General features: G+C 45.8%; 1 protein-coding gene across 1 annotated transcript; it reads right to left on the bottom strand.

The window, feature by feature from the left end:
• PRMT2 (protein arginine methyltransferase 2) lies at positions 1-27,656 on the bottom strand. Its single transcript, XM_032398789.1, is given in 12 exon segments — positions 1-603; positions 1,249-1,341; positions 1,344-1,420; positions 3,005-3,141; positions 4,002-4,131; positions 6,713-6,888; positions 13,853-14,017; positions 15,003-15,164; positions 18,953-19,135; positions 20,033-20,140; positions 26,526-26,624; positions 27,094-27,656. Coding segments are annotated over 11 exon segments (1,578 nt in total). The 5' UTR covers positions 26,565-26,624; positions 27,094-27,656; the 3' UTR covers positions 1-295.

Here is a 27,656-nt window from a genome sequence, read left to right as displayed (position 1 = left end):
TTCATTTATTTAAAAATATTTATTGGGCATGTGCTGTGTGCCGACACATACTTTATCTGGAAGACGTCTCTACAACTGTATTTTCCATGCAGAGTCCCGTCACATGCGTTTCCAGCTGCAGGCCCTGCACGGCTTGCAGGGACCCCACACTCTGCACGGCGCAGGAGGGACCAGGGCAGCAAGGACACCATGACACACGATGCGTGAAGAGCCACTGTCACAGGAGTACGAGGTTGATGCGTGTGTGTCCTACGAGTTTAGAACGAGACCTAGCTAGGGACACTGTGCCACCGACTCACCCACAAGCCGGCACCGTGGACACCACTGGTGGACACCCGGAGACACAGCCTACTTCTAGAGGACGGACACGGGCAGTGACGGCGGTGGGGGGCTCCCGCCCAGCGCAGCGCAGTCGTCGCTGGCCGACCCTGACCACGGGACCGAGCCCACAGACGCGGGCGCTGCCGCCCGCCAGGCAGCGAGAACGTGGGCCCCCGTCCCGGTGCGTCTCCGCTCGCTCGGGTTCACTCCTGCAGTGTCTGCACACTGCTTCCCACGGAACTTCAGCTGTCATCTCCAGATGGGAAAGACTTTCTCTCCACCCTGAAAAAGACAAAACAAAGCAATCAAATCAGAAATCACTTCAGTATGATTAACATGCAGTACTTCCTAATAACAATATTTTACAAAAGAACGACATTTAGGTGCAGAAATTTTTTTAATGACAAACATTAAAACTTATACAATTAGCATAAAACAAAGTATAAAAGAGGTATTAAAACATAAAGAGAAGCCCTCTGATTTTCTTTTCTGCCCCGCACTAACCCATGAGAATCCCCCGCTCAGCAGCCTCTGGGAGACACAGGCCCCGGGCCCCACCTGGCCACAGTTTCACCGTGGGCGGGATGGTTCCTCAGCCCTTGAGCCGCTGCCACGGTGGGAAGGCGACCCACACCACACGCCTACATCACGCACCACCGGCAGTGGGTCAGCCCCCAGCCCCGGCTCTCCACCGGGGCCTCCTGGACACGCGAAGGGTGGACCTTGGCTGGGCTGGGCCTCTGCCCTCACAGACTCACCTCCTCGCCCTCTGATTCCTGTTCTGCAAGTGACAGCATTCACTTCCCATCGGGAGGGTCAGGAAAATAACACAGCAGAGGAGGCCATGTGGTCTGGCCACGTGATCACCCCAGACCCGTCTCCCAGGACCAGCGCCCCAGCACCTGACTTGACAGCTAAGTCTCTTACTTTCTGCGATGTGGGGTCTTGTGTGGAAGTGACGGACCAGCTCAGCGCCACGGACATGTGCCTCCTCCACACGGGGTTTCTCTGCAACACAACCGAGCCTGTGACCACATCTCCCGTGAGGACGGGGACAGGCTCGTCCATCATGAACAACACCTGCTTCCAGTGGGTGGTGCTGCAAGACACAGGGCATGAGGTCACCTCTCTGGAGCCGGACTCTCAGGCTTACCCGCGCACGGGACAGACACAGCCCAGCCCTACGACCGGGACGGCCTGTGTGTGTTGCAGGGACTGAGTTACAACCCAGGGCGGACGCAGCTCCTGGACGCTGCCCAGATTCCGGGAGAGTGAGGGCAGCTGGTGCTGGTGGCTCAGAGGACACATGGTCGGGCACAGGCCCCTTGCATCCTGGCACAGCAGGCATCTACCCAAAGTCCCCCGCGCAGTCTCTAAGCTGCCAATGCCCGAGATCTAGTCTCTGCAGTCCAAAAAAGTGATTATTCCTGGGAGAGTCAGGCGGAAGGTGAGCATGACAACTGTAACATTTGGGAGAAATGGTCACAACTCCCAAGCTCTTTAGGTTCTACCGGCTCTGAGAGCAGGGCACGACCGCCTCTGGCCGACACCTGGCGTGCACCCCACGGCCACGCTCACCGGCTCACCCTCCCTCCTGCCTCACCCACTGTGAGAGTCTCTCTCCGCCTTCACAGAGCGTTTGTCCCCTGTCTGCACCCTGCTAGCCCCACCCCACCTGTGTGTGGACACACTGGGGGAAGACCACCCAGGCACATGACTGTCCACTGGGTTTCTCGTGTTCCTACCCTCATCTGGTGACAGCTCGCATCTGTGCTGGCCGGATCTGGAAGGAAGGCTGGCTGGAGCCCCAGCCCTGCCACCGCCACAGGACACTCAGCACACAGAGCACACAGCCCCTCGGCTCTGCCCCGCTTTACAGAAGGACGTCTGGGGTCCTTCTGGGCCCACTGCCACAGCCAGCATCTAACCCAGACGCTGCTGCAACCCTCCCTCGTCCAGGGCAGTTACTGAACAGGACAACAAAGGCCCCAGAGGCAGGCAGCGTTTCCAGGGGGGCTGCCATGTCCAGCACAGAAGCAGACGACGTCAGCTTCCCAGGATGCTCGAGCAAGTGAGCAGCATCAAAACGTTACTGCATAAAAAATTTGTCTCGAGGGGCGCCTGGGTGGCTCAGCCAGTGTCTGCCTTCAGCCCAGGTCATGATCCCGGGGTCCTGGGTTCAAGCCCCACGTCGGGCTCCCTGCTCAGCGGGGAGTCTGCTTCTCCCTCTGCCCCTCCCCCTGCTCGTGCTCTCTCTCTGACAAATAGATAAAATCTTTTTTTAAGAGATTTGTCTCAAGAGGCACTGACCTTCCCCCAGGAAGTCTGAGTTAAAAGCCCCTAGAGCTCTGTGGACTGTGTTTGTGTGAGACCATGGGAAGCTAAAGCAGCGTCCGGGGCAACTGAGGAAGCCCAAGTCTGCTCCTATGTACGCAGGGGTCAGAGGGCAGCCCACGGAAGCCCAGTGCAGGGGCGGGTGGGGCACGGCCCCGGGACTCGCCCACCCTCTGCCTGCACACCCTGCTCGAGGACCAGGGCAGCCTGGTCTGCAGAGCCCAGGCCAACGAGCCAGCACGGCCAGATCTCTGCCCACGGCTGCCATGCTGACAACGCGCCGGCTGGCCAACCGCGCCCGCTCCTCCGGGGCTGCTGTGCGGAGCCCCCGCGGGAGGCGCACACTCACGGGTGCAACGGGCCTGTGCTCAGCACCAGCTGGGGCTCATCCTCCTCCAGGCTCTGAAACCGGACACTGAACCAGGCTGTGAATCCATGCAGAGTGCCGGCTTTCCTGATCTCAAAGTGCAGCTCGCCTTTCATTGTCTGTTCAAGCAAATGATAAGAAAGGGGCATGGTTTCCGTAAGCACGTGACACCAGGCCGCAAGGGTCTCCCCGAGCAAGAATTAGCAACTGTCCTCCGCCTGGCCCCACCTCACAGATCCCACCTCCCTGCACCGCACTCAGCAGCCCCACCGTCTAGTTCAGTAACTACGACTGTAACTTGCTAGTTTAGTTGAACACAGCAAACACCACATAAAATTTCCTCCTCCGGAAAGTATTAAAACTGATATCATAAATTCAAATGCTGCAGATAATCAGAAAAGGTTTCAAGCAATTTGGGCCTCATTTGCCCAAATTTGAGTGGAATACTGTTTCTTCTCAATTCTTTGCATCAATAAAGTTCCAGGCTGGGTCTCTATTCTGCAAAGCTGAGTGCAGAGTCCAGAGCTCAGTCCCCACGTTGTTCTGCCCATCTGAGCCCCAGCAGGGGCTCCCAGTGACCCCCACTCTCTCCTGCACCTGCACCTCCCAGCACACCCTTAAAATGAGATCCTCCCGAATCCACACGCGCCACCTCGTGGCAACAGGGCGTAAGTAAAAGTAAGAATTAAGAATTCTGTCATCAACAGTAGCGAAAAAAATTTTAATTGAAAGGCCTTGAAGAAACTGGATATAATTGATTAGAATCTGAAGATGCTGAAAATATTAAACATATATATAAGAAGAACTGATGATGTTAAAGAGGTTAGCAATAAAGAAAATAATGTAAAATATAAATACAAAATCAGAGCATAAAAAAAGACTGGAAAAATCAAAGGCAAGTTCATAACATTCGCACGGAAGTCTCGGCGTGTGTGTGCCGCTTCCTTACGGTGAAAGGGAAGCGCGCGTCTTCTCTCACCTCTAGGTCGGCGATCTGCACGGTTCTCATGTCCAGCTGTAAGATGGTGCATGGTTCAGAGAGACAGTCTTCTGGTTTCAAAATGTGGTTGTACTTGGGCTTCGAAAAAAACTCCTTAATTGCTAAAGATCTAGGGAAAGAGTCAAAGGCACTGCTCTGAGGCGTGTACCACATCTCAGGCCGGGACACACACACGCACGTCCACAGCACTCGCTCTTTCCCTCCGGCATTAGCAGGAATTCCAAGCCATGGCCAGCGCACGAGGGCACCGAGGCAGGGCTGGAGGGCTCCCACCTCCATCCTCCTCACGGGGCCTCAACACACAGAAACCAGCCTTTCCCACACGGGCAGTGCCCGGACCCACTTCGAGGCCCTCCTCCTGACCTGTGGACAGAAGGTCCACGGGAGCCTCCCACGGGTCCCTCGCCTGCCTTCACCTCATTACGTGGACATTCCATCACCTCGCAGAGTAAGAAGGTGAGGACCGGACCTGAGATCGTCACGGCAAATAAGATACTCCTGTTGTGGATGGCCCAGGAAGAAATGTACTGAACCAGCAAGTAGCGCCCGACTCTCAGGAGGGGTCCCTGCATACAGGTGCTGAGCCCCTGCACGTCGTCTCGTCGTCACCCCGTCTAACCCCCGCCCGTTCCACTGCTGAACGCGGTGCTTGCCCAAAGCACCTACCATTCACCACAGAAACGCTTCAAAAATCAAGCACAGCACTAACTTCTGAAATAGCAGTTAAAAGTCAACATTTTAAATAAAGATGCCACGATATGGACATATTTTTAGTATTTTCTGATAAAAATAATTATGCACGTATAAGGAACTGGGAAAATCTAGAAAAGGACAAAGAAAAAACTTGAATTTCCCATGCCCTTGCCTCGGCACTCGGATATATTTAGTCATTTTCTCCCCCGGACATATATTCATATATGTTTTTATGCACAGTAGAAGCCATTCTGTAGACATGGTCTGTGTCCTACCACTTTCACCGTCTCTTAATCCATTGGGTGGACATACAGCAACCCAGCCACGTTCCTTTGGAACACTGTCTGTTCCCCACGTTGTGTGTATGGGAGCACGACGTGGCACCGGGACAGATGGGGGTGGACGCCGGACACCAGCCTGCAGGGCCCCCCGCACCCACAGCTCTGGGCACACGGGCTCGTTCCCCCATCTCACCTGCAGCTCAAACAGCACCAACTGCTGTCTAATCTTTGTTCATCTGGTAGGCAAAAATGGCATTTATTTTAATTTGCATTTCAATCACTAATGATGTTGCGATTTCTTTCAAGTATCAACTGGTGACTATTTAGTTTTTGTGACTTGCTTATTCCTGTGACTTGGCTGTAATTTCACTGGACATACATCTTTTTCTGACTCTAGGATCTGTCAGCTAGCAACTTCCTCTAAGTAGTCGCCGCCTTTTTAAATTGTATTCATGCTGCTGACACACAGACGTCGATTTTTACAGACTGAAGTCCAGTGCCGCCTGCCTTCTTCCTGTTGACTTCCCAGCTAAAGCCTGACACAGAGGCCCCCACGGATTCCTGTACCTGATGCAGATGTTTTAACACAAAACTCTTAAACCCATGTGAAATTAAATTTCAATGTACAGTATGAGAGAAGGAAAGAGGTTTCAAGGGGCTCACCAATGGCCCAGAACACTCTGCCACCTGTGCCCCTCACGCCCCACCTCTCGCACACACGTTCTGCGCGTGTCCATCCTGTGCCGCTGCTCTGTCCTTCCTTGTCTCAGGCCCACTCTGCCTTCATCCCGGTGCCTCCAGCTTAGACATTACACCCGGCCACATCGGAACCTCCTCGCTGCTCTATTGTCAACCCTCCCAGCCCCGCCTGCCCATTTTCCCCTAGACAACGACAGAACAGCTCTGCCGGGGACCTCTCCTCTCCAGCCCCTCTGGGGCTCGGGTCGAGAGTGCAATGCTTCAACATGTTAACTGGGGAAGATTTCTTACCTTTGCATTATCATCTCGTCTTTTGAACTGTTTAGAAGAAACCACAAAGGCCCAGAGCCCCCCTTCGGGGCAGCCAGCAGGCACCCACGCTCACCTGGCCCCCACTGCGTAAGCGAGGCTCCCTGCAGATCCTGACCAGCGGGACCCTCCCCCACGTTCCAGGCTGACGCTGGTGCCTCCGAACAACCAGGGCATGCTAGCTTCTGTCACGTCCTCTTACCAAAGGCAACACCAAAACCACGAGGCCGTGTCAGCCAATCATTTTCTATTTCTATTTCTACCTGAAGTCCAACTGTACAAGCGTGTCCGTGTGTTAAAACGAGGACAGCAATTATGCTGAGCTGCAGCACTGCTTCCTTTGCAAACTGCCAGGAACAACTCCACAAATACATTTTCTGATCCTTTCAAAATGAATAGCTCTTAGTAGGAACACGTATTTGTGTGTTAACAGACCACATATTTAGAAAGGCCTGGTTTCTAACCATGACCACATTTTTCCCATTATATCTGAGAACTTAGACTGCAAAAGCCTTGTCATTTCCCATCACATCTGTTACGAGTTTGAAGGCATGAAAGTCAGCGTGCGAAGCTCTCAGGCCTGTGAATGAATTCAGATCCGCGTCATGGCAGGCCCTACGACGGAGGAGGCACTGTGTGTCTAGCAAGCCCGCGGCGCGCCCAGCCAGGCGGCCAGGAACACGCGGGCGCGCACCCCGCTGCACTCACTTGAGGGCGCTCAGGTTGAACTCGTAGGCGTTGTCCCAGAAGAGCACCTTGCTGCGGTAGTCTCTGTCCGCGCTGCAGGGCACCAGGTGCAGCGCGGCCGTGGTCGGCCAGATGACCCCGTCCTCCTTCAGCCACACGTCCCGGGCGTACAGGATCGACTCAATCATGAACTCAAACTGCACAGGAGGGAGACACACAGGGGACATGGTGACTGAGGCCCGTGCCTGCGACAGACGGTCTGGGAGGACTTACCTCGTACCCACACCAGTGGTGTCGCTGGTCCCTACCCCAGCCTGGGGTGGAGTCACACCAGCTCACACTGCACTGGGTTCACAACTGGGCCTGGCCGACGGGAGAGCCCTTCCCTCTCACCATCTCTGTCAGCCCAAGTCCACTGCAACTCCATTTTTAACAGCCCCGAAGCACTGCAGAGTTTTCACTGTAAAACCGTATAAATCTGGCCTCTGGGGTATTCTCAGCATTTTCGTAACCCTGTAAGTTGACTGAGATCACTTCTTAAAAACATGAAACATTAAAGCAGGCATGCCACGGAAGTTCATATGGTACTTAAGTCATAAGAGCAGCTTAACGCCACCTCACACCCTCAGAACGCACCGGACAGGTGGCATGTGATGCCTGAGATGGGCAGCGGGGGCTGGGAGCAGCCCCAAGAAGCCAGCCTTTGTGTCTGAACCAGGGAGTGTGTGGGGAGTGTGCAGGGACCATGCAGGGAAGACCAGAGGCACTTCATCCTGCAGCCGATGGGAAGCCCCAGAGGGGCTTTTTCTTAAGTAACTTCAGGCAGTTTTTATTACAGAAGTAGTTTATGTTCAGTATGGAAAAATTCAGAAAACTCAGAAAAGCACAAACAGAAATAAAAGTCATGAGTAAACCCAGCACCCAAAAGGAACCATTGTTTGCTTGGCAGCTTATCCTCAAGGACTCTTCTTCACGTACACACACATGCACACGTGTGAAAATTGTATACAGATAATTTTTAATTTTATTTTGTTAAATTACCAATAGTAAGTCAGTCTACAAATTTTAACACTTCTTTGGATCTGTGTAACACAACCACAATCAGGATATGGAACAGTTCCATTACCCCAAAGCACTCCTCGTGATATCCTTTGTGGTCACCTCCTCCCACCACCTCCAACCTCTGGAAGCCACAAACTGGCCTCCCTGTGGCTTTGTCTTTTTGAGAATGTCACATAAACGGAATCCTACAGTACACACTCTTCGGAGACTGGCTTCTTTCACTCATAATATCAACTTCTTCATAGGCTAGAAGTTCTGTCCTGTGCTTTCTATCCTGTTCTGTGTCTTTCCTCGTTATAGTATCACACTGTTTTAATTACTCTATGTGACTTTAATGATGCCAGCATGTCATCTCTGGGGTTTGTCCATATTTGTGTATCAGTAGTTCATTCTTTTCTTTTTTTTTTTAAAGATTTTATTTATTTGGGGCGCCTGGGTGGCTCAGTCGTTAAGCGTCTGCCTTCGGCTCAGGTCATGATCCCAGGGTCCTGGGATCGAGCCCCACGTCGGGCTCCCTGCTCGGCGGGAAGCCTGCTTCTCCCTCTCCCACTCCCCCCGCTTGTGTTCCCTCTCTGTGTCTCTGTCAAATAAATAAATAAATAAAATCTTTAAAAAAAAAAAAAAGATTTTATTTATTTGACAGAGAGAGAGAGAGAGAGCACACGTAGGCAGAAAGGCAGGCAGAAGGAGAGGGAGAAGAAGGCTCCCCACTGAGCAGGGAGCCTGACGTGGGGCTCGATCCCAGGACCCTGAGATTGTGACCTGAGCCGAAGGCAGACGCTTAATGACTGAGCCACCCAGGCGCCCCAGTAGTTCATTCTTTATTGCCCAGTAGTATTCCACTGTGTGGATGTACCACAGCTGCTTATCCAATCACCTGCTGAAGGACACTTGGGTTGTTTGCAGTTTTTGGCAATTGTAACTGGAGCTGGTATGAACACTCACGTACAGGTCTGTGTGAGCACAGCCTGCTTCTCCAACATCAATACCCTGAAGTGTAATTACGGGGTCGTAGGGTAAGTGCACCTGTAACCCTATAGGAAACTGCCAAATGGTCTTCCAGGGTGGCTGTGTCATTACTGAGTTTTAGCTGTCCATGGCACGTGGTATTACTACAATTTTAGCCATTTCAATAGGCGCGTAGCGGTACCTCGTTAGTTTTAGTTTGTATGTTCCTGTTTAATGTCTTTTCACATGCTTATTTCTCATCCATCTATATATACTTTGGTACAAAGTCTCTATTCAAGTCTTTTGCCCATTTTTCACTTAGGTTGTTTACTTTCTTCCTGCTGAATTTTGAGAGTTCTTTGTATATTCAGGATACACATTAGATATGTGATTTGCAAATATTTTCTCCTAATCTTACCATGGCTTTTCATTTTCTTTTACAGAGCAGACATTTTTAATTTTGATAGTCTGGCGTATCAACTTTTTCTTTAATGGATCATGCTTTAAGAATCAACTAAAAACTCTTTGCCTAACCCATGAAGATTTTCTCCCAAGATTTCTTCTGAAAGTTTTATAGTTTTATAGTCCAAGTTATTAGATCTAGAATCAATTTTGAATTAACATTTTTGTAGAAGGTATGAGGCTTAAAAATGAAGCTCTTTTTTTCTTTCTTCTTTTTTTTATTTCACATATGGATGGCCAACTGCCAATATCTTCTAATGAAAACACTACCTTTTCTCCATTAAACTGATTTTGCTGCCCTGTTAAAATCAATTGGCTATAGTTTTAGGCATCTATTTCTCCATTTTATTCCATTGGCTTATGTGTCTACCCTTTCCACCAATACTACACTGTCTTGACTACTATGCTTTATGCTAAGTTTTAAAGTCAGGCAGCATGTAATTCTTCCAACTTTATTCTTCTTTTTATCAGCTGGGGCACTTGGGTGGCTCAGTCGTTTAAGCGTCTGCCTTCAGCTCGGGTTGTGATCTCAGGGTCATGGGATCGAGCCCCGCGTCGGGCTCCACACTCAAGCAGGGAGTCTGCTTCTCTCCCTCTCTCTCACTCTAAAATAAATAAACAAATCTTTAAAAAAAAAAAAGACAAAAGGTAACAAATGCTGGCAAGAATATATAGAAATGGGAACCCCTGAACATTGTCAGTGGGAATGTAACAGCCAGTGTGGAAAACAGTACGGAGGTTCCTCAGGAAATTAAAACTAGAAATACCATGTGATCCAGCAATCCCACCTCTGGGTTTATATCCAGAGGAACAAAATCATTATCTCAAAGAGGTGTCTGTACTCCTATGTTCACAATAACCAGGATATGAGAACAACCCAGGTGCCCACTGACAGGTGAATGGATCAAGTACGAGGTACAGACGTGACACGTGTGGGACATGTCGCCGCAGACAGGGACATGCACGACGGAGCACTACTCGGCCGTGGGAAAGAAGGAACCTCTGCCATCTGCAAACCCATGGGTGAAGCCAGAGGGCCTTGTGCTAATGAAAAAAGCCACAGAGATACACAAATACTGCATCATATCACTTATATGTGAAATCTTAAAAAAAAAAATTTGAAGTTGAACTCACAGAATCACTGAGAGTAAAAAAGTGGTTACCAGGAGCTCAGGGGTGAGGAAAACAGGGAGACATTGGTAAAAGGGTACAAACTGTCAATTATAAACTGAGTCAGGTCTGAGTATCTACTACATACCGTGGTGACTACAGGTGACAATGCCGTCATTGTGAGGTGACAGATGTGCTAACTCAGTGGGGCAGGGGGTGAGGGGAAGCTGTCGATAATGTACACAAATATCAAATCATCATCCTGCATACTTTACTATCTTATGACTTTATAATTATACCTCAATGGAAGTGAAGACAGACAACAGATAAATGGATCATACATAAAGAAGTGAGCTTCAAGAGAGATTACAACTGAGGAATATTTTTAAAAGTTGGAAATGGTCTACAAAGTGAATATAACATCAATTTATGAAAATATGAATCTTGTTCACTTTATCAAAGCATGTTCATATCAGGTTGTAAACCAACATGCGTCTGAGCATTAAATTAATTCACCCTTAATTTATGCTCATTAAATTCCTTAACTTTATTTGCTTAAAAAAAACATAAGAAAAAAGAGTGAAAGAAAAAAACAGGAACAAAGAACAGGAACAACAAATAGAACACAGTAACAAATATGGTAGATATATTAATCTGACTATATTAATAATCACTCTGAATGCCAATGGTCTAAATATACCAATTAAAAGACAGAGATTATCAGAGTGGATCAAAAACTAAGACCCAACTAGGCACTGTCTACAAGAAATCCACTTTAAATATACGGACACAGGGATGCCTGGCTGGCTCAGTCAGAAGAGCATGCAACTCGTGATCTCAGGGTCATGAGTTCAAGTACCACATGGGGTGTAGAGATTACTTAAACGAAAAATAAAATGAATAAATATACTGACACATATAAATTAAAAGTAAATGGATGGAGAAAGATATACGATTCTAACACTAATCAAAAGAAAGCAGGAGTAACTTGTTAATTTCAGACAGAGCAGGCTTCAGAGGAAGGAAGTTATCAGAGATAAAGAGGGCCATAGCATAACGATGAAGGGGTCAATTCTCCAAGAAGACATTATACACCTAACAACTGAGCATCACTGTGTGAGGCAAAAGCAAAGAGAGCTGCAAGGAGAAAGAGATGAATCAGGCACCCCTGTCTCAGAAAAGGACAGATCCAGCAAGCAGAAAGTCTGTAAGGACACAATCGAACTCAACACCACCATCACCAACAGGACATAATGCAAACCTACAGACCACTTCATCCAACAGCAGAACACACCTCCTTCTCAAGCTCACATGGAGCACTCACCAAGAGAGACACGTTCTGGGCCATAAAACACATCTGAACAAATTTAAAACAACAGAAATTATACAATGTCTGCTCTCAGAACACAACAGAATTAAACTAGAAATTAACAGAAAGATAGCTGGAAAATCAAAAAATACTTGAGAGATTAAAAAACACTTCTGGAAAAAAAACACACGGATCAAAGAAGAAATCTCAACAGAAATTTTAAAAATATTTTGAATATTGCCAAACTTTTTGTGCATTAATTGATAGAGTCATGTGAGTTTTCTTTTGTAGACTGTTAATACAGATCACACGGACTTATTTTTCCATACTGAACCAGCCTTGAATTCCAAAGCTAATCTCTTCTTTGTTAGAATGTTATTCTAACTGCAGGATTACATTTGCTAGTATTTTTGAGGATTTGTGCATTGATGAACATGAGTTATTAGGTTGCAGTTTTTGGTTTGGGTTTGGTATTAAGGTAATGCAGGTCTCACCAAATGAGCTGGGAAGAGTCTGTCCTCTTCCATTTTCTGAAAGACATTGTTCAGATATGGCGTTATTTCTTCCTGAAATGTGTTTGCATATTTTGCCAGTGAAATAATTTAGGTCTACAGATTTCTCTTCCGAAGGTTTTCAACTGTAAGTTCAATATCTTTATTAGTTATTTCATTATTCAGGTTATCTACTTCATTGCGAGTTAGTTGTGGAAGTCTGCAGTTTTCAAAAGAATGGATCTTTTTCATCTAAATTTCTGAAGCTACGTATGGAGAGAGAGACAGAGAAGGAATAACAATGAACTCAAGACCAGGTCAGTGTACTTCAAACTCTGGTCTTCTTTCCCAACATTCCTGCTACTATATGCTTTTCAAAGTCCTCAAACAGCGTCTCCCTGCACCCTGTCTTGGATCTATAGCTGTATTAACTGGGAGACAGGGTGGAGTGTGCTTACTCCATCTTACCTGGAACTGAAGCAAGGCCATTGCTATGTATGATTTTTTTTTTTTAATGTATTTATTTGAGAGAGAGGCAGCGTGAGTGCACAGTAAGGAGGGGCAGAGGGAGAGAGAGTCTTAAGCAGACTCCGAGCTCAGCACGGAGCCCCACACGGGGCTCAATCTCACAACCCTGAGATCACAACCTGAGCCAAAACCAAGAGGGGGACACTTAACCAACTGTACCACCCAGATGCCCCACTATGTATGGTTTTTAAAAAAACTGGACTCATATTGAACATGCTTTTTGGTGTTTTCAAAAATACCACCAACCAATGTTTTTTCTTTAGGATTATTACAAGTTTAAGGTGTACAGCATGGTAATTTGGTTTATATATATTGCGAAATGATTACAATAGGTTTAGTTAATATCTACCACCTCATATTGACACATTAAAAAGATAAAAACTTTGCCTTGTGATAAAACCTCCTAGATCTACGGCTGACCTTGGAACAAGCAGGGAATAGGGCACTGACTCTTCATGCAGCTGAAATCCACATATAACCTTTGACTCCCCAAAAACTTGATTACTAATAAGCTACTGGTGACCTAAAGCCTTAATAAGAGCATGAACAGTCAATCAACATGTATTTTGTTATTTATATTGTGTACTGTGTTCTTACAATAAAGTAAGCTAGAGAAAAGAAAATGTTAAAATCATAAAGGAAATACACTTACAGTACTGTCCTATATTTATAAAAAAAAAATCCCACGTGTAAATCCCATGTCCACGTGGTTCAAACCCACATTGCTCGAGCGTTGAAGGTGCTCTGGTAATGACGGTCCCACACATCTCACAGCAGGGCGTGCTGTCGTCGCCACGCTGTACATCATGGCCCGGGACTCACCTGTCTGCCACCTGAAGTCTGTACCCTGTGACCACAGTCCTCCCATTCTTCCCCCCCCGCCCCCTGCTAACCACAAATGTGATCCCTCTTCTAGGACTGTGGTGCGTGAGTTTTGTGTTGCTGTCTTTAGATTCCACATGTAAGTGAGATCATACCACATGTCCCTCTCTGACTTACTTCACTTAGCATAACGCCTTCAAGGTCTGTCCACGTCACAGATGGCGGGACATTATGGCGTCACGGCTGCCCTGCACTAAACAGAAGTCAGCGCCAGGAGAAGCACCAGGTGGTTTGACTGAGCACGACAGCCACGGCTCTCCCCAAGATGTTCTGCTCACAAGAGCCCGAACCCAGTTCACACCCCCTCCTTGGAATCTGCACTTCCTCGGCGCAACCCACGGCCATCCCGCGTGTCCCGGCGCCCCTTACCAGCAGGCAGGTCCCCATCCACTCGGATACCAGCACGTCTACCTTCTCCGGCAGCACCACATCCTCCACCTTCTGCTGGAACACGGTGATGATGTCGGCAAAGCCGTTCTGCATGACCAGCTGCCCTGTGTGCTGGGCCATCTCACTGGCCTCCACCGCATACACCTGCACGTCACAGGGCCGTCAGTGTGCGTCCCACCCACAAAGCAGCCTGTCATCTGCTCTCCCTGGGCCTGTGGCTACAGCCAAGTCAGAACCAGCCTCAGAGGAAACAGGGACAGAAGGAAGGGAGCGTGCTGGATAGCAGGGACAGCAGCTGGGCCACACTGTGCGACCTCCAACAGACGGAGCCCTGACAAGGGAGCTACCCCCAATCTTAACTCTACCTTCTGCCTGAAACAGACAGAGGGCTGCTGGTGGAAAGAAGCCTCTGCATGCACGCTGAGCACCCATCGCAGGGGCCCTAATGGGTCAGACCCAGTGGCCCGGCTCCCATACACACAGCCACATACCCCGTAACTGACACCGGAGATTCCCAGCACGGGTCTGAGAACAATCCGACATTCAGGATAGCAGTGGCTGAGACAATTTCAAGCCCAGGTTGTCAGAGGAAGGTCCTGAGTGCTACGTCTTGGTTCTGACAGCATCTGAACTCCAGGGACCACTGTCCTGCAGTTTCCCTTATGAACTAGGAGTTTCATCCACCTGTGTCAGGGGCCATCATGACCCTTCAACTCTGGAGGCCCCACACATGCTTTGAAGGGAAGAGGATGAAGGACCCCAACATGGGTCATAGAGACTGGTCTGTTCTGTCCCTACCAGGTGGTCCCTGCTCGGTGCAGGGATAACACTTGGATAGTGATCTACACAAGTGGCCCAGCCCCAACACAGGGACACAAGTGTTTCTCTATCTAACTGAAATAGACATTTTACAAAAAATATCCCACCACATGCAACTCACTCAGGTATTTTCTATTCCATCCTATTCTACTCTGTGCTGTTTGTGACTCAATAAGCGAGGTCATGACCCAACAGGCTCAGGGTGCAAGAACGCACCACCCGTTTCACCGACACGATGCCTTTGCACACGGATGACACTTCTCCAAGACTCAGCTCGGAGCTGCTGAAGGGCCAGCTGGGTCTTACTCACGGCTTTCGGCTGCGCATAATGTGCACAAAACAGGCTGATAATCCCAGTTCCACAGCCAACGTCCAGAATCACTTTATCTTTCAGGGATTCTTTATTCTGCAGGATAACGTTGTGGTATTTAGTGGTTCGTGGCTGGTCTGCCAACATTTCCAAGTGAAGTTTCTAGAGGAAATACACATTAGGAATCATTGCTTGTAATCTGAGCTGTGCTGAGCTCTGGTTTAAAAAGGAAGATCAGAGACTGAGCTAACCCCCTTGATCCCACCATACCACGCCTAAAAATATGAGCAACAAAAAGACACAAAAATCGAAAGACCTAAATATGCCAGTAGATAAAAATACAACAGTGAAGGAATGAAATGGAAGCTTCTGGAATCCTTCCAGTTCAGTGTGATGCTGCCTACAGCTTCTCCCTACACCTCCCCAACAGCCAGATGAGCAGAGAGGCAGGGGTGGACCACTCGGGAGGTGGCGCAGACATTGCCCTCCTGACCGCTGTTCCCACCTGAGACAGGAGCAACCACCAAATTCCCCATCAGGTACAACTTGGCCAAGTATCCACCAAGAGAGAATGTGGACAAGCCACCAGGAGAGATGCTAGAGGAGGCACACAGACCCCACATGAAACTATAGCTCCGGAGGGACGTGACAACCCCGATGACCCTCAGGGGGTGAGCTCAAGGCCCCCAGCCATGTCCAGAGGGAGGAAAACACATGAAACCCAAGATAACATAACACCCCATGGGAATCATGCTACTCCCCAGAGAAACAGAGAAAGCCTCCTCCAAATGGTCCCTGAAACCACGGGTGGCAGTCAGAGCCCAGAAGGGCTGAACCCAGAGCACCGTCCCCCACGCCCCACGCCTCGGGTCTCGAGCTGCACACAGCGCAGCTGCGAGGAAGCCACTGAAGCTACCCAGCCCAGGTCAGCACAGACAGGAAGCGCGCACAGGGCCTTCACGAGCCCACCGTGGCTCCGCACAGAGACACTGAGCACTGAGAAACAAAGAGACTGAGGGTCAGAGTGGACACAGTCAGGACTCAGCCATCCCGCCTGGAGCAGTCCACCTAAGTAGAAAGTCAGAACTAGGATGCTGAGGTGTACCGTGCTGACGTCAGGGGAAGAAAGTTGGGTGGTGGCATTATCATCACCCAAAATACACTTCAGATCAAAGAATATTCCCCGCAACAAAGAGGGTGAGGTCACAGTGACACCAGAATCACTTCAGCTAAAGGACGTAATTCTAAATAGTTTTGAACCTAGTAACAAAGCTTCAAAATATACAAAGCAAAAAGCAACAGAAATGCAACAAGAAATAGACAAATTCACAATTATGGTCAGAGACTCCCAACACCCTTCTCTCAGTAACTGATAGAGAAGTAGAAAAAAAATCAGTAAGGACATAGACTTGAACAATACTATCAAAACCAATTTAATCTGATATTTATAGAACACTGCACCCAACCAATTTTAATAACAATACACAAAAACCACCTAGGAATAGATTTAACAAGAAAGAGCAAGCACCCTATATGGTCAGAAACAAGGCTGAAGAAATGGGCAGTCAGTGTGATGTTACCATCATGTCACTTCTCCCTAAATTAATGGGAGACTTTCCACGCAATACCAATTAAAATGCCAGCCAATTTGGCATGGGGAAGGGTGAATAACAAATGATAATAAAATTAGCTTCAAAAAATTAAACAGACCAGCCTAGCCATCAAAGTACTAAAAAGTATGAGGACTGCTAGAGGCCCAGCTCTCCCAGATGTTTAAAAGCTTCAATAATGAAAAGCATCTGGAATGACAGAAAAAATGAACAGATCAATGAAACAAACAGAGATTACAGAACTAGACCATAGAAATTTAACATATGATAAACACGCATTTCATGTAATCAGGAAAAGGAGGCTCATTGAATAACTGATGCTGGAACAGCTGGGTATTTGTGGGGAAATTAAGTTGTAATTTTACCTTATTCTTTACAACTAGTAAACTCCAGACTGATTTAAATATTTCATTGTTAAAAATGGGGTCACAAAAGTACTAAAAGAAAGTGTGGACATTTATAATCTTGGAGGGAAGAAGGTCTTCGAAGTAGGACACAAAACCCAGAAGTCACAAACACAAAAAGGACAAATTAGACCACAGAAAGGTAAAAAGTTCCATGGGAAAAAAGAGAGGTGAGTGGTTAGTGTAATACGTACCATAAGTACGGGCTAACTTGCTTATTTAACATATAAACTGACAGAAATAAAAAGAAAAATGAGCAAATTATATGAAAGTTTACCCAAAAAAGAAGAAATAGAAATGGCCAACAAAATATAGAAGATGACCAATCTGACTTTAAAAAATGGAAACCGAAATCAAGAGATACCATATTTCACCTTTAAGATGAGAAATCCCTTGGCTTTGGATATGTGCGGTTGTGAAACGAGCATTCACCTACCCTGGTGGCGTACAGTCAGCCAATCTTTCTGCAGACTGGCAGAACTGGCAAGACCCACCAAAGTAAAAGAAATACATACACACGCCCTACAAATTTATCCAACAGAAAGTCTAGCAGAAGTTTAAAGATTCCTGTAAGAGGGAATCCATTACAGCGCGGCTTGTCATGGGGCAACACGGCAAAGCTGTTAAATAAGCAAATCACCAATAGGGTCCTTTTGAAATCAACAAAATACTCTTATAGTTTGAAAGCTCTAATCATGAACATACATCAGGGGCTTTTCATTTATTGTAACATGTTTAACTGTGAAACAGGACTTACCTCCCTAAAAAGCGCTTAGTTTGTCAATGCAGTTACATAGCGAACACTCATGCAACCACACCAGAACACTCGCCAGCACCCCACACCTTCCCACCCCAGCCTCACGGCCACGAAAGCCGGGAAAGAAAACCTCCCTTAAAATGGACAGGGGGTGCCCTGGGGGTGGGCAGGCTCAGCACTAGCCCTCCACCATGGCAAACTCCAAAGGAAGAAGCCTACTTTACTAACCCAGCAGGAGGAAGATTTTCCCCAGGCCTAGCAACGGCCCAGCCGAGGAGAGGCCGCCACCCTGCAAAGGCCCTCCGTCCCACACAGCCCCGCCCACTCCCCGCCTTCTCTGTAAAGAGCCTCCTCGCCTTGGGTCCAGACTGGCCCGTGGTGCCCCACAGGGCGCTTGTCCTCGGTTGCAGTTCCTCTGCTCTTCCTGAATAAACCCATTTTGCTGGTATGACAGTTATTTAATTTTTAAGGTTGACACCATCACAGACCCCCTGGTAACAGGAACCACCATCCTGATTCTCCGAGGAACCAGCTCCCTGATCACTTACCTTCATAAACATCTTTTAACACTGCTTTTTAACTTGATATCACTGAATCAAAAGTTATTCTTTGATGTCTTGCTTCTTTCACTCAACATTATGTCTGCAATGTTTATTCTGCACTCATCTGTTTTTATCTAGCTTTAAAATACAAACAGGGGCTGTCTGGTCCATAAGGTTATAGGTCTTCATCCAAATTGGGAAAAAAACCCCAAAAACTAATAAGCTAGTTATTTAGAGGTATTATTTTTGACTTGTGTAACGTTTTTGTATTTAAAATAAAATGTTACTATTTTTTAAATGCTGAGAAAAGTTCATAATCCCATTGCTCAGATAACATCTCTAAACCACCACGTGCCAATCCAGCCCACCACCTGCTTTTGTAGGGCCCGCAAGCTAAGAATGGCTTTTACAGTTTTTAATCGTTTTTTTTAAAAATCAAAAGAACATGCCATGCTCATTTCTTTATGGTTTTATGGCCGCTCTTGCACTACAATGGCAGAGATGAGTAGCCACACGGCCTGGTGAGCCGAAGAAAAAGTCTGCAAACCCTGCTCTGAACCATGAAGAGCAGCAGCCCAGCCGAAGCTAACTTTAAACCAGAGACAGGGCACCACCACCTCAGTGGTGGCAGCAGTACCAGGGTTCCGTAGCTGCCGAAGTACTCTTCATCCTGCCACGTGTCTTCAGGGTCACACTCCTCCAGGTGCTTCCCAAGGTGGTTTGCAGGGATGTACCCACAGCAGCCCGCGCGCTCGCCCCACCACCAATCAGCAGTCGTCTGTCTCAGGATGAGAATTTTTTCTCCTCTCAAGAAGCTGAGCTGGAAAAAAACATGCATAGAAGTCAAAATTCAAGAAAAACCTGTAGTTGGTATTTCAATTGTGGCTCAGTGATAAATCCCCCATCATTGGGGCCCAAATCACAGCTATTTCAAAAAGGACTCAATGGGTAATTATACAAACTCACAATTTCTGAAAATGATACCAAGACTTAGAGACTTTTGTGGAACATCTACATGAAAGAAAAGCACAGCTTAACTGATATTTTTTAAAGGAAAGAGTAAACATGTTTGAATGGCTTAAGGCAGAATTTCTCTACAGCCTCTTCACTGTAACTCAGTTAAGTGATAGCTGATTCATTTACTGGAGTAGAAAAAGCTACATTCAAGTCGATGTTTTTTTCAAGATTTATTTATTTGAGAGAGTGTGAGTGGGAGGGAAGGGCAGAGGGGAGAGGGAGAGAGAACCTCCAGCAGACTCCCCGCTGAGCACCGAGCACGGAGCCCGATGCGGGACTTGATCTCACAACCCTGAGATCATGACCTGAGCTGAAATCAAGGCAGATGCTTAACCATCTGAGCCACCCAGACGCCCCTCAAGTCAATACTTTTATTTTATAGCCTTATTTTTCATTAACTAGACTAGGTTCTAAATCAAGGTTTCCTAAAAGAAACTGGAGCAGGTGCTTCCTTCCCTCCTTCCTTACCCACGTATCTTCCACCTCAGGCTTGGCATCGGAATTTGTTAGGCTGGGAAGAGAAGGGTCCCTCACAGGTCTCATTTGGCTCTAAACATCTGAATACTTCTTTACTTAACTTTGGTATGACTTCTTCAAAATTTATATCTAATTCTGTCATTCAGCATGGCATTTAGCCGAATCCATAAAACATGGACCCAAGGCCCACGGCCCCTGCATGTGAGCAAGTGCTTAGGGTTACCTGCGTCTGGTCAGTGGCAGAATAGTCTGCAATGGCCACAAACTCTTCCGGGTGCACACCCTCCTGGAGATGCTCCTGGTCACCACACTCCACATGATCTTCTCCCTCCTGCTCAAAGCCAAGCAAAGAACAGGGGATGACTATGGGGCTTCTCTCTCTCTCTGTCCATCCTAATAACCAAAGGCCACAGGTTATTAGGATGGTTTCAAATGAAGATTCATGTGACCAGGTTTAATCATACAATTTGGATCATCTTCACTAGCAGGATCGAGGGATCTCACCCTCACTCCACCTTTACTGTTTGTTTCTAGTACAAAATTATTTGCATCCTAAGAAGATCATCAAATAAGAAAAGAGGCACTTTTAGTGTCTACTTGGTGACTGACCCTGATCACCAGCAACTCCTTCTGAAAGTTGTGACCGGCCCCAAGAGAAAGAAGACTTGTTTCTGGGCCTCACGCTCTCGGGACCTCATCAGACCCAAGGACAGAGCTGGGCAGGCTTCTGGAGGGTGCCAGTGACTGGGCACGACCCTCACGGCCTGACTTGGACCACACTGCTGCTCGCACAGGCTGCTCAGGAGCCGGAGGGGAGCCCGAGCCCACAGGCGGCTCAGGAGCCCACACACTGCCCAGTCTACACTTTCTACCCGAACAGGCTTGTCTGGAAGGTGTCCACTGGAGGTGGCAGGACCTCCAAGCACATGTTCCCGTTCAATGAAGCAACCCCGTCCCAACATATACATTTTTAACAAAGTTTCCTAAATTTAAACATAATTCATGTTCTTTGGAAAATGTGTGAGGCACACGTGTACGCAGAGGAAAATTAAAACCATCTGTAATCTCGCCCACTGGTCAGAAATAATGATGGTTAACACGTTAACATTTATATTTTTTCAGGCTTTATTATTTTTTTTAAGATTTTATTTATTTGTCAGAGCAAGAGAGCACAAGCAGGGGGAGTGGCAGACAGAGGGAGAAGCAGACTCCCTGCTAAGCAAGGAGCCAGATGTGGGGCTCGATCCCAGGACCCCGGGACCCTGACCTAAGCAGAAGGCAGATGCTTCACTGACTGAGCCACCCAGGTGTCGCTCTGGTTTATTTTTAAGATTTGTTTATTTTGAGAGAGAGAAAGAGCACACATGTGTGAGAGGAGGGGCAGAGAAAGAATTTCAAGCAGACTCCCTGCTGAGCACGGAGCCCAACGTGGGGCTCGATCTCACGACCCTGAGATCATGACCTGAGCCGAAACCAAGAGTTGGATGCTCAACTGACTGAGCCACCGAGGCGCCCCCAGGCTTCTTTTAAAGTGTACATATAGCATGTGCATCAGGGTGTTTACTGGGATCATGAAATTCTGCCTTGTGTTATGTTTCCCACTTATTAAATTCTTTTTTTTATTAAGTTCAATTAGCCAACATAGAGGACATCATTAGTTTTTGATGTAGTGTTCAATGATTCATTAGTTGTGTATAACACCCACTTATTAAATTCTGACCATTTTTCCTCTTTATTAAATTACTTCTAAATACTACATTGCTAACATCTGATAGTATTCCATTCTATGAATCATAACTTATTTATCCAATCTCCTAGTTTTGTACCCTTAAACTGTTTCCAGTCTATACAATTACAAATTATGTTAAGACGAACTTTCTTAAACATATGTCATTTTGTCTATCCATGACAATTTTCTTAGGATAAATTCCTGAATGGGAAAATGGCAGATTAAGATGCTGTGTACTTTTATAACTTTTAATGTCATCACCAAATGCCCTCCAGAAAGATGGTTCCTCAGACCTACATGCGAATAATGGAATGATTTTCCCACACCCTGATCAACAGTGGGCATGCCTCATCACTCAAACCTCTGCCACTCTGAGGCAGAAACACTGTCTTTGTTAGTTCCATTTGTCTTTAATTACTGGTGAGGGCAGACATGTTTTTCAAGTACTTATTGGTCATCTTTTTTGTTAGTCGCCTATTTGTGTCCTTTGCACATTTTCCTACTAGAGTAACATGATTAGTTTTATGCAGTTATCATTTTCTTTTTAGCTTGCCCTCCATCCCGTCCCTGCTCCAGCCACATCATCACCCTCTCACCACCGTCCCTAGTCCTCACCTGGCGTACGCCTCTCCCGCCTTCTCCATGTTCAAGTCACATACATGCACACACGCACTCACACACATGCACAGTTGTTCTTCTGATATAGTGTTTGGTGAAGGATGTCACAAACCCTTCTATTTATATTGCTTTTTTTACTCACATAATACCTTGTGAAAAACTCCCCAATTCTTAGAACTCTAACTTATAATTTTCAATGACTGTATAATATTCCACAGTAGGAATTCTTCCTGATTCTTCAGTCATTCTTGATTAATGGACTTTCTCTTGGTGTCCAGTTTTCTACCACAATGCGGCCACAACATTTATACACATTTATCCTTATGTAATGACATTTTATTTCTATGAGATAGATCACCAGGGCTGAAAAATAAGCATGGTTTTCATTCACACATTTGCCAGATTCTTTCCATAAAGGGTGTAGCACTCCACACTTCACCAGCAAAGCTGAGAGTACCCTCTGATGAATACTCACCAGCAACAGGCATTCTGATGGTCTTTAATTTTTGCCAGAGTGATAAGGTGTAGAGACACCAGAAAAAGTAAATATGTGGGGAAACAAGACTATTTCTTATACTCTATAAGAAAGACTTTTAATAGTATAAGGAGATAATAATAATTTATTGTGGGGTTTATGACATATATAGAGGTAAAATATGATACATCAATAGCCCAAATAGCACAAAAATGGGGGCTAGTAAATGGAACTAATTTGGAGGAGTCTTACATTGTGAAGTGGTCAAAAAAAAAAAAAAAGACTGGGATAGGTTAAAGATGCATATCACAATTTCTTGGTAACCGCTAAAATATTAGTAAAAGATGATACAGGTGAAAAGCCAACAGAGGAGATAATGTGGAATTATAAATAATATTTCATTAATCCCAAAGGAGGCAAGACTGGAGAAAGGTACCAAGAAGAAATAGAAAACAAACAGCAAGATGTTCAACTCAACCATATTAGTCACTATGTTAAATGTTAATGGACTAAATACTCCAATTAAAGAGCATAAATTACCTGACAGTAAAAAAAAAAAAAAAAATGACACACCTACAGGCTCTTTACAAGAAAAACATTTTAAATATAAGGTCTTAGGTTCAAAATATAGGCGTATGTGTACCATGCAAGCTGGAACAGCTATGTTAATATAAGACAAAAGAGATGCAAGGCAAGAAATATTAGCAGGTAAAAAGAGATTTCATAAAAATAAAAGTCAATTAGTCTAGAAAGTAAAAAGTATCATAAATGTATGTGCCAAATAACAGATTCAAAATATATGAAGCAAAAAGTGATAGATTCAAAAGGAAATTTAAAAAAAAAAGACAAATCCACAATCATAGTAGAAATTTCTTTGAACATTTATTTATTTTAGAGACAGAGAGAGCAGGTGTCTGGGTGATTGCGGGGAGGGGCAGAGGGAGAGAATCCCAAGCAGACTCCCTGCTGAGCACAGAGCCCGACAGGGGGCTCAATCCCACGACCCTGAGATCATGACCGGAGCCAAAACCAAGAGTCGGACACTTAACTGACTGAGCGACCCAGGCACACCCATAGTGGAAATTTTTGAAGCTCATCTCTCTCAATAATTACACAACAAATGGGCAATAAGTCAGAAAGAACACAAATATTTTAACAATACTAACAACCCATTTGACCTTAATGACATTTATAGAAAACCACCAACCACAGAAAACATATTCTTTTGGGTGCATGTGGGACATTCACCAAAATAGCCCACCTGACTAGGCCACAAAGCAGGCCCGAATAAATTTCCAAACACTGAAATTTTACAGAGTATATTTTCTGACCAAACATAATCAAACCAAAATTAAATAACAAAAAGATGAATAAAAATTCCTAAATGTCCAGAAATAGGCAGCACACTTCTGAACAGCCCAGAAATTTTCTAATTTCCATTGTGACATATTATAAAGTATTTTAACTGATCAACAATGAAAATATAATGTATTTAAGTGTGTGAGGCACAGCAAACTGATGATCACAGGAAAAGTTATGGCTTTAAAAACATATATTAGAGAAGAAAGGTTTAAGTCAGTGATGCAAACTTCCATCACAAGATGCTATAAAAAGAGAAAATTAAAGCCAGAGAATAAAAGAAATAAAGATAAAAGCAGAAATCAATAAAATAGAAAGCAGATGAACAAAGAGAAAGTCAACAAAGACAAAACCAGTTCTTTGAAAAGATAAAACTGATAAAACCCCTTAAAAGATAGATCAAGAGGAAAGGAGAAATAAAACACAAACTGTAACAAGGATCTCTTCTGTAATGATGGACACAATTAACAGGATAAACACAAATATTACTGAAATACTACCATGACTAACTCACAAGTAATTGAGAAAAGTAAAATAACAAGATACCACTTCTAACTTATCAGACTGAGCAAATTTTAAGAGTCTGATGTTCTCCTACCCTACGATCCAGCAACTGCACTACTAGGTATTTACCCCAAAGATACACATGTAGGGATCCGAAGGGGTACGTGCACCCCAATGTTTATAGCAGCAATGTCCACAATAGCCAAACTATGGAAAGAGCCCAGATGTCTGCCGACACATGAATGGATAAAGAAGATGTGGTTCATATACAATGGAATACATATACAGTGGAATATTACCATCAAAAAGGAATAAAATCTTACCATTTGCAACAAAGCGGATGGAACTAGAGGGTATTATGCTAAGTGTAATAAGTCAATCAGAGAAAGACAAATACCATATTTTACTCATATGTGGAATTTAAGAAACAAAACAGAGGAACATAGGGGAAGGGAAGGAAGAGTAAAATAAAATAAAAACAGAGAGACAGACAAACCATAAGAGACTCTTAACCCTAGGGAACAAACTGAGGGTTGCTGGAGGGGTGGGGGGTGGGGGGTTGAGGCAACTGGGTGACGGGCATTAAGGAGGGCACGTGATGGAATGAGCACTGGGTGTTGTATGCATGTGATGAATCACCGACCTCTACCTCTGAAACCAATAGTATAGTATATGTTAACTAAACTGAATTTACATACTTAGGAAAAAAAGAATCTGATGCTCTCCAGTGTCAGCAAGTACTCTGTGGGCTACTGGCAGACCCATAAACTGGAGAACGATTGCTCATTACCTAGTAAAACTGAAACTGTGCCACCCTTCCACCCTGCAATGCCATTACTAGGTATACACCCTGGAGCACATATGCTCAAGGAGACGGTAGGAGAATATTCACTGCAGCACTGCTTGAAACAGAGGAAAACTAGAAACAACACTAAGTGCCCACGTGCTGTACGGCAGTAAGACCGCAGCAGACCCGCACAGATGTGACGTCCACACGAGGAGCACGCTGCAGAAGCGCCCTGCAGCACTGAGCTAGTCCTACACACACCAAGGGCAAACCCCCCGAAGCAATACTCAGAAAAGGCAAGTTGCAGATGACACAGAATATGACGCCACTTAGACAAATTCTAAAAAGTACACAAAACAATACCATATACTGTTCAAAGATGCCTATATTAGGTATAAAAGCATAAAAAATGGTGCAGAAGCACAAAGATCAATTCATAATTCACAGTAGTACTTGCCTGCGGAAACAGAGGAAGAAGAATGGGGCTGGGGTTAGGGAGCAAACCACCTATGGTTTCCTTCAGAATATGTACACCTATGTATACACATACACATTCTAAAGCAAATACTACAATATGTTAACAAGTTGTCACTTCTCTGTGGTATGGACTTGATGTTTACAATATTATTCTGTAAATCTGCCAATATTTTTTAAATTTCTCAAAAGAACAGGGCATCCACAGAATTTAAAAGTTTTATGATTAATTTTAAGAAACAGATTAGTGAAATGACCCAATTATGAATCAAATTCCTATGTATAAAAACTCAAATGAAATTACAACCACCATTGGAAGGACAGAGAAAAAAAGAAATGTTAACATTGACATCACAGATATGAAAATGTTTGATTTTTTAAAAAACATTTGTTAGAGTATTCATCTGGTTTTTAATTTTATATCATCAACATTCCTTGAAATTTAGGGTCTTTTTTTTTTTATTAATAGCTTGAATGAAACTAGATGTGTGTGTCCCAGGCAGAAAAAAAGTATGAATAAGTCAATCATTTCTAATGTGTCCAGCCTGGGACTTTATTAAACAACTAAAACAGTGTACGTGCTTCAGCAGTTAAGTACCAAAGGTAGAGTCAATGCAGGTATTTACAACCCAATTCAGAACGTCACGTGGAAGCCTTACAAACACTGCATTTCTTCCATCTACGCGGCCCATGGCTGGTGGCGGAGCCATGCTCTCTGCAATGTCTGTGGTCCTTACATACACGTCCTTACACACCAGAGCTGAAATTACCTGCAGTTCACCTCGGGGGCAGTCACCTGATGTTGCCATGGTTCTCTTAGGATCTGCCGCATCGCTGCCACTTTTAATACTTCATTTTCCCCTCCATTTCTACTTTTAAAAAGAGAGACAGTGAGAAAATACTTTGTTACATTCGCTTCACTTCTAAGGTCCTGGTGAAGATCCTGTAGTAAAGATCCTATGCCAAATGGAAGTAAAACGGGTGTTTAAAGAACGAAATAGAAATCAAATTTATAAATACAATTCTTTACAGAAACAATGGAAAGCATTTAAAATTTATGACTTCTAATAGTATGTTTTCTTCACTAGTCTGCAAAGGTGTTGATCTTATTTACTGAATGAACACTGTTTCTGTTAGATTACTGGGTTGATTTAAAACAACAAATCAATGTCAAATCTTTTCTTAGAACCCTGATAGCTCCAACTGATTCACTCCAACTGAAATTCCCTGCTGTGAAAATAAAGGAAACCTCATGTGAAATGGAGTCAGGAGGCCAGCAGGGGGAGCGCTCACCCCCACACACCGCTTACAGACCCAACAGGAGAAAGCTCATTTTACCTCCATAGCAGGAGGACGATCTCCTACCCAGGCAATAGCCCAGCCAACGGGAGACCTTCACAGCCCGGCCAGAGAGACTGTCACAGTGTCACAGCCCGGCCAATAGGGACCATCACAGCCCAGCCAATGGCAGCCTGTCATAGCGTCACAGCCCAGCCAATGGGAGCCTGTCACAGCGTCACAGCCCAGCCAATGGGAGCCTGTCACAGAGTCACAGCCCTGGCCAATGGGAGACCATCACAGCCAAGCCAATGGGAGACTGTCACAGCGTCACAGCCCAGCCAATGGGAGACTGTCATAGCGTCACAGCCCAGCCAATGGGAGCCTGTCACAGCGTCACAGCCTAGCCAATGGGAGCCTGTCACAGCGTCACAGCCCGGCCAATGGGAGACTGTCATAGCGTCACAGCCCGGCCAATGGGAGCCTGTCACAGCGTCACAGCCCGGCCAATGGGAGGTTGTCACAACGTCACAGCCCGGCCAATGGGAGGTTGTCACAGAGTCACAGCCCAGCCAATGGGAGGCTGTCACAGCGTCACAGCCCGGCCCATGGGAGGTTGTCAC

This window comes from Phoca vitulina, unplaced genomic scaffold, assembly GCF_004348235.1.
Source record: "Phoca vitulina isolate PV1807 unplaced genomic scaffold, GSC_HSeal_1.0 scaffold120, whole genome shotgun sequence".
NCBI lineage: Eukaryota > Metazoa > Chordata > Mammalia > Carnivora > Phocidae > Phoca > Phoca vitulina.
This window is presented reverse-complemented; position numbering and strand designations above follow the sequence as displayed.